Here is an 8,524-nt window from a genome sequence, read left to right as displayed (position 1 = left end):
AAAAACTGTTGCTCTTAGTTGTCTAATAACCAGATTTTACAAACTCAGCATCATTTTGTAAACTTTACATCGATAAAGAATTATTTGATTAATTATAAAATCATCCTCGTAATAACGTAATCATCCACAAACATGTTAAATAGGAGCAGAAGTTGACATTCTTTTAAATGATACATTATATTAAAACATTTGTTTTATCACAACATTTTATTTTGAATAGGCATCAAATTTACAATTTTTAGGGGAAAAAAATAAAATTACTTGATGTCTCTGAAAAGCAGACCAAGAGCATGTGGAAGTTATTTCTATTGGTGAACGGCCTCCATGGAAAAGGGAAGTTGTATTTTTGGACTGTGTACCCTTTTGGGTATGAATAAGTGTCTTTGAGGGCAAGACATCACAGAAAATGGTTGTTTTTCTATTCATTATCTCAAGCATTCTTGGTGGAGGTAAGTAAAAATGCAAGCATATATTTAAAGCTATGATCTATTTTTTAATTATTTTATATGCTATTGTTCAATGTCTTGTGATGTATACACCAAGACCACTGAAGAAACTATAATGCTTCAATTCTTACCTTTCTTTTCTTTAACATTCACTCAACAACTTAATTGGTTTAATATGTAGCCTGAATGTATCATATGAGCAATATAAAGATTATGGGGTGGTTTCCCAGACAGGACTAAAATGCATGTTTGAGCTGCCTTCATTTAAAAACATCTTGCTTGACATATCTTTACATACATCATTGCCATTGTTAAGTCTCAAAATGCACACCAGTAGCGTTTTTTGTAAGGTATGTTTGTAAAAATGTCCTAAAATAACTAAGGCCTAGTCCTGGATTAATCTAAACCCTGTCTGGAAAACAGCCCATATGTGTTTTGCATGATAGGGTATGGGTGTATATGTAAAATGCCTGGGGAAAATGACAGTAAAGCAAGCTTGGTGAATCTAAATTCTGTTTTTTTTTGTAGACTGCAGTGAATCCTCAAAATTGGTGGTTGGACAGGTTGGGGATGACGTTACTCTTCCATGTATATATGATATTGACACACACGGTATAGTGGACATTTGTTGGGGGAGACATCAGTCATTGTTCACCTGTGAAAGCACTCTCATCTCCACTGAAGGTTCAAAAGTAACTTACAGAGAGTCACGTAGATTCGGCTTGACCAGTGGACTCAATCGAGGTGATGTTTCTCTCACTATTAAGGGCGCCTGGTTAGAAGACACTGGGCTGTATGTGTGCCGTATCCAGATCCCTGGACTTTTTAATGATGTTAGTCACAACGTTTATCTACACATCACAAACAGTACGTAACCACACTATTATATTGTCTTATTAATGTGTCATGCTCAGAGGTTTTGATGTATTTTTGTGCTTCCTTAAGGACCGGATGTCTTAGGAAGAGGAGTCACAAAATTGTTTCCTACAATAGCAAAGCAAGAAAAACAAGGTTTAAAAATCTTTCTTTCTCAAACTTTACAGCAGTGGTTCTCATGTTGGGAAACTGTAAGGGTCATGGACAGCAAAAAAAAAAAACCTATGCTGAATATAAATAAGTGCAGCCAAGCATGTGGTGTAATATCACTACATTTTAGTCTGTTTTGGGTCACCAAAATGTTAAATCTGGGCCATGAAGCAAAACCAGCTGAGAACCACAGCACTAAACTGTCAGAAAAAAATTGTCCCTTTTGCTGTCACAAGGGCAATATTGGTACCTCATATTGGCACCAAATGTATATATCTGTACTTAAATGGTATATATTAGGACCTTTTTAAAGGTGCTGCCCCAGTGACAGCTTGAGCCGATTTTTTGACCATTTTTTCTGACAGAGTAAAAGAGTTTACAAATAAAATCTTTCTTAGCCTTCACTGACATTCATTAACTTCAATAATGAATTACATAAATAATCAATAATTCATTGTTATTAATGAACAATGCAATCAATTTAATTTATTTATAACTATTAATTAATAATTTATCTTTAATCAATAATTCCTTCAATTATTTAATAAATGAGAGTCCACTATTCTTATAGGCCAAAATGTATATCGCAATGCATTGAACATAAGCGTTTGTGTTTGAATAAGAAGCATTAGAGAAACTTTTACAATAACAGTCACATTTTTACACTCTTAGAATGGATGTGTTAAAAACAACACAATCAGTGTTAGTTTTGGACAACGCATTTAGTGTGTTGTGCAAAAATTGAATATACATATCTCTGTATTATTATTGGAATAACACATTTTGTGTTACTTTTGACAATGTTTTAAAACGACACATAATTTGTTAAATAGCATTACTCAAAAAATGTGTAAAAAATTAACACATGCTTTCTTAGAGTGTATATATGAACTGAAATAACTTAAATGTTTATGTTTTACACAGTCTACTATGCATCAGACCAAACCACATTCGTTACTGAAAAATATATCAGAACAGAAACAACAACTGCAGGTAAGAGTACAATCTAACTTACACAAAGTATTTTTGTAATATAATAAACTATTGGCTGTGATGCAAACTCATTTCTTTATTTCAGAGGATACTGAGGTCTACGTAGGCAAAGCCATTGCAGTGGGCCACAAAGAGGTATTGAAATATTTGTATATACAACCCCAAATACAAAAATGTTGGGACACTAGAAATTGTGAGTAAAAAAGGAATGGAATAATTTACAAATCTCATAAACTTTTATTCAGATGTTGAAAGTGAGAAATTTTGAAATGTCATGCCAAATAATGGCTCATTTGGGATTTCATGAGAGCTAAACATTCCAAAAAGTTGGGATAGGTAGCAATAAGAGGCCGGAAAATGTAAATGTACATATAAGGAACAGCTGAAGGAACGTGACAATGCCAGACCACGTACTACATCAATTACAACATTATGGCTGCATAGAAGAAGGATCTGAGTACTGAAATAGCCAGCCTGCAGTCCAGATCTTTCACCCATAGAAAACATTTGACGCATCATAAAGAGGAAGATGTTACAAAAAAGACTTAAGACAGTTGAGCAACTAGAAGCCTGTATTAGACAAGAATGGGACAACATTTCTATTCCTAAACATTGGTCCTCCTCCAGCTGTTCCTTTACATTTAACTTTTGTCCCAATCTGTCCCAACTTTTTTGGTATGTGTAGCTCTCATGAAATCCAAAATGAGCCAATATTTGGCATGACATTTCAAAATGTCTCACTTTCATCATTTGATATGTTATCTATATTCTATTGTGCATAAAATATGTTTATGAGATTTGTAAATTATTCCATAACTTTTACAGATTTGGGGTTGCACAAAGACAGCAGCACATTTGCATTTGCTTAAATTATGTGTATGTATATATGTGTTGTGTAAGTGTATTGGTGTTATATATTTTGTTGCCGAATTAAATTTGTATTTTGTAAATGAAAAAATGTTTTACACAAACATGTTCTCTCTCTCTCTTTCTAGGAAACAATAGAAACATTTGTCATAAATACTATAAGACTGGGGGCTATTGTCTTCATTCCTGGTTTAATCATTGCATTTCTGATTAGTAAGTAGATTAGCATTGTAATGCATCTAATAATTGAAACTCTAGAGAAATGCTTGCTACGCACTTGATGCACAAATTGGTGAATGAAACTCATTAAGATTTACTCATTAATCAGTTTAATAAATGTCAGATCCTACAATCATTATAAAAATATGAACTGCATCTTGCGTTTAAGTAAGTGAAGAATTTTGGACCATTAAGTCATTTGCATTGTGACAATTAATATTTTTTGTTACATTTAATAATATATTTGGTCAAACTTTACAGTTAACTCTTTACAATGAGGTTGTATTTGTTAACATTTACAATGTAAAAAATTTCTGTAGGTATTACTGGGTATTACTGGCAACTAGCTGCCAGTAACTTACTGTAGATTTTACATGTATGTTATTTACTGGCAACTGTTTGTTTAAAGTTAAATGAACATGAAACATTTTCAGTCTTTATCTTCTACAGTAAGTAACTGGCAACCAGCTGTATAATTACAGCAATTTTTTACTGTGTAGTTAATGCATTAACATGAACTAGCAATGAACAATACTTCTACACCATTTATTAATCTTAAGTTCATGTTAAATTCAGCATTTACTAATATATTTATAAAATCAAGCATTGTAATTACTGCACCATGAACCAGCAGTAATAACTGTATGCACAATAAAGGCGGGGTGCAAGATTTTAGAGAAATGGTTTAGAAAAGGAAGTCGGCCGAGTACCAAAACACACTTTCTAGCCAATCAGCAGTAAGGGGCGTGTCTACTAACCGACATTGTTGCCTGGGTTGCGTATGTGTGGGGCAGGTCTATCACAAAAGGTCCAGATTCATTTGGGGTAGGGGCGTGTTTGTTAGGTGATTTCAAATGTCAACATTGGCATTCAGAGATCATGCACCCCGCCTTTAACTAACTTTCTCAAGAATAGATGCTGAAAAACTATTTAGTTTTTAATTTAGTTCATGTTAGTTAATGCATTACTGTTTACTAATACAACATTATTGTAAAAGGTTGTATTAGGTAACATTAGTTTATCCATTAGCTAACATGAACTAACAATGAACAAAACTTATACAACATTTTAGTTCATGTTCAATTCAGCATTTATTGAAACATTTTTAAAATCAAAAGTTGTGTTGGTTACAAAGCACAATGAACATAAAACAATTATGTTGACATTAACTAACATTAACAAAGATTAATAAATGCTGATAAATTATATTGCTCATTTTAGCAAATGCATTAAGTAATGTTAACAAGTACATTCTTATTGTTGAACTTTGTCTTTGAACATTATCTTAAAATGTTTTTGAGATTTATCTAAGTCCTTCTGCATCAGTAGATGCTTTGAAATGTTATTTCCTGCAACAACAAAAAAACTTGTTTCATGTGGCTGGGTGGAAAGTTTTGTAGATCCTCATGCTGTATGCAGAATTAAATTTGGCTCTTAGATTGAGTCCTTAAGTATAAGTGGAAGTGAAAGAGGTGACGCATGGGCTCTTTTGCTTACTGTGCATTAACACATTTATCTATTGCTTTGCCTTTAGGACTGTGGCGCTATAGAAAACAGCAGCAGCAGCAGGGGAATTAAAACTCTTGCCCCTCAAACCAACAGCAACACAGCATGAAGTGTGGAGTGTTGAGGTCAGGATTGACGTCACGGTGACTGTGTGAAACACTTGCACGATGATGTATGAACATTTTTATGGTTTGTTCTCAGCGACTATAATTTATAAAATGGTTAATGCACATAATCCAATGAATCTGAGATTACTTATTCAAAGCAACATTGTTTATGACTTTAAAAGCGGAACAGTGCTTGTACGTCTTCCTGGATGAAGTAATTTATGTGGAAATGCGTACACAAAAAGAAATTAAATCCTATGTCACGAAGTCATTGATTTCTCAGAAATCAATGACGTATGTCTGTGTTCTCAATAAAGTTTTGTGCATTTATTTGGTAAGAGGAATGCTTTATTCACTCAGCAATATGATACAATAGTGGCCTCTAGTGTTTAATCCACCTGTGTGAGATATTTTTAAACGTAAAATGATGTACCAATAAATAATAAAATCATAAACTTATGCGTAATATTTTATAGCAGAATTGTAGCCTAAAGTGTAGGGGAGAGAGGGGCACAGTGTAACGTTTTTTGGCTTTGGCTCTATCATTTAAAAAATATTTAAATTAGATTAATCTTTTTTTACACAATCAACAGACATCTCTGCTACAAATCAACACTTAAAGTTTGTTTGTGGGACCTACAGTTGTTATACAATTACACTGAAAGTGACAGGAGTGTAAACGTTTCCTGCGAACATAACCCCATAGGTTTTTTTGTTATTTTGTTTAAACACAAATAATTAAATACAGTTCTGACTATATACTAAAGGTGGATATTGTTTTTATACCTGCCAATAATAGACAAATATCCACACATTCATCCATCCATCCATCTATGATCCTTCATCTAACCATCCTTATATTAATGCATATAAATTAAGACAAAATAAATCATTATTGTCAGTTATTTTTACTGATATTGCATTAACAGTTGTCATTTTGATGAATAGTATTTACATTGTTTTCATTTCATTATTATTTTATACTGCCCTCCAAAGGCTAAGTGCAGTATCTACGCAAACACTGAAACTGAGAAAAATGGCTTTAAAGTTTTTTACACCAGCCAGTCAAACATGTTACTGCAATTTTGGCACACACATTTCTCTGAAATGGGACAAAATTTAACCAGGAGACTTTGTCACAAGACACAACAGATCTCACAAAGCCCATTTTAACCCTTAACTCAATTTTGACCAAATGCGTAGTTACTGCACTTTCGCTTTGTAGGGCAGTATACCTGAGGCTTAATTGTTACATTGCGTGACAACTAACCCCGCTGTGTAAAAATGTTTTCAATCCTATTTCCAGCTGCTGACATGTATCAAAATGATGTTAAGTTTTAGGTGACAAGACAGTGATTTAAATCATATAAAGTTGGATTTGGTGACTTATACACCCAACTCAAAAATTGAAAAAAAAAACATAAGATGAAGAAATTTACTTTTATGCCTCCAAAACACTCTTTGTTCAATATCTTAATAAAAACACATACAAACTTTTCACAAATTCAACGAAAATCATCTTCTGACAGCAAATACAAATACATGAAAATTTACTTTTATGTAGAAAGTAAAATACTAAAATAAAATAAGTATTTTTACTTTCTACATAAAAGTACATTTTCATGTATTTGTATTTTATCAGTGTTTTTCTTTGGTAAACATACATTCCAAAGCATATTATCATAATTTTTACTCCACTACATTTCATAATTTCAAGTTTTTGGTTAATATTTAAGTACATTAAACATCTAGTATTTTTTTTTTACTTTAACTGAAGTAAAAAGTACTTTTGTACTTTTACTCAAGAAAGTAAAAGTACACAATTTTTATGTAATTAGGTATTAAATCAATTTTAATATGCAATATAAAAGGAATACACAGCATGCTTTAGAATGTAGTGAACATTTTTTAGTAAAATAAAGTAATTTTTTCCCAAGACAAACACTCTGATAAAGCACAGATGCTTGGAAAATTGTCCGCCTCTGTAAAAAGACCAAAAGCACAGATTGCACAGTTTTGGTATAAACATGTAAAGTAGCCATGTTACAATTAACCCCGCTTACCCTAATTCATTACAGTATGTGACCCCGTCTATTAAAACCAAGCTCATTTTTGTGATTTAGTCTACAAAGGATGTGTTTATCTTTTTGCGTTAAGCTTTTAACACATTACGTGTAATTTTAACACATTATGTGTCATTTTGTACTGATTTTGTGTTAAAATATAACATAAGTTGTGTTAAAAGTAACACAAAATGTGTTGTTTCTATAATAACACAGAGATGTGTGGATTCCAGGACAACGCATTTAGGGCCCTATTTTAACGATCTAAGCGCATTGTCTAAAGCGCACAGCGCAACGTCTAAATGGACGTGTCCGAATCCACTTTTGCTAATTTAACGACGGGAAAAAGGTTTGTGCGCCAAGCGCATGGTCGAAAAGGGTTGGCCCTATTTTTTATATGTAATGGGTGTGTTTTGGGCGTAACGTGGAATAAACCAATGAGAGTCTCAGCTCTCATCACCTTTAAAAGCCAATTGCTGGCGCTATGTCTAATCCCTATTTAGATGACGGACTTTAAACTGAAAAAACTAAGCGGAGGAAGAAGACTCCCAGTTTAAGATTAATGTTAAATACATGATGCTATATCAAAGATACAGCATCATGGGGGTACATTTCTAGATATAAAAAGTCCCACCTGAATCTTTTACACATCTCCTTAAATAACCAGAGAACAAAGCATATAGGAATTTGGTACTGAAACTCAGGGCTGTCCTTAATTTGCACTTTAACATTGAATTCTGTTGTTATAAGAGTGATACCATTGTAACTGCAATGAGATATTTCAATGAAAAACAAATAAGATCAGTTTCAGATTCTTTGTGCATGTAGAATGTGGCATTTCCTACCCAGTCTCCTGAAGATGCGTATAAATAGCACGAAGTGTAAAACTCGTGCAATCCATACGCCAAATTCACCAATAAATAAAACGACAAAAAAAGATGCACCGTTTAAGTGAATGGGAAGGACTGGCGTATGCACGCCAAAGTGGAATTTGGCGTATGTATTGCACGAGTTTTACACTTCATGCTATTTATACGCATCTTCAGGAGACTGGGCTCGGCATTTCAGATACAGTTTGCTTTGAGAGAATGAGAGTACAGATATATGATGCCCTAAGGTGTGATCTTTGAAAGCCAAATGATGTCTGTAGGAAATCCACTGTGGTCTCAGTAGGAAGTCCACTGTGAATCGTAGATAGTGGTTTTCCCGGGAACTCACTTTGCCTCCATGCAGTGTTCTTTAGGGAGGGGCTTTCTTTATTCGGGAAATTATCCTTACAGCACCGTTTGTTTTTAAA

General features: G+C 33.3%; 1 protein-coding gene across 1 annotated transcript; it reads left to right on the top strand.

The window, feature by feature from the left end:
* Positions 1 to 307: 307 nt before the first annotated feature.
* Positions 308 to 5,575, top strand: havcr2 (hepatitis A virus cellular receptor 2). The gene is made up of 7 exons (XM_073871700.1): positions 308 to 449; positions 975 to 1,313; positions 1,392 to 1,457; positions 2,397 to 2,465; positions 2,551 to 2,600; positions 3,461 to 3,545; positions 5,086 to 5,575. Exons 1-7 carry the CDS (start codon positions 407 to 409, stop codon positions 5,127 to 5,129), a joined length of 696 nt encoding a protein of 231 aa, XP_073727801.1. The 5' UTR covers positions 308 to 406; the 3' UTR covers positions 5,130 to 5,575.
* The last annotated feature ends 2,949 nt before the right edge of the window (positions 5,576 to 8,524 follow it).

The sequence above is a fragment of the Misgurnus anguillicaudatus genome, chromosome 9 (genome assembly GCF_027580225.2).
Source record: "Misgurnus anguillicaudatus chromosome 9, ASM2758022v2, whole genome shotgun sequence".
NCBI lineage: Eukaryota > Metazoa > Chordata > Actinopteri > Cypriniformes > Cobitidae > Misgurnus > Misgurnus anguillicaudatus.
Note: the sequence above shows the minus strand (reverse complement) of the source record. Positions and strands in the feature narration are given on the sequence as shown.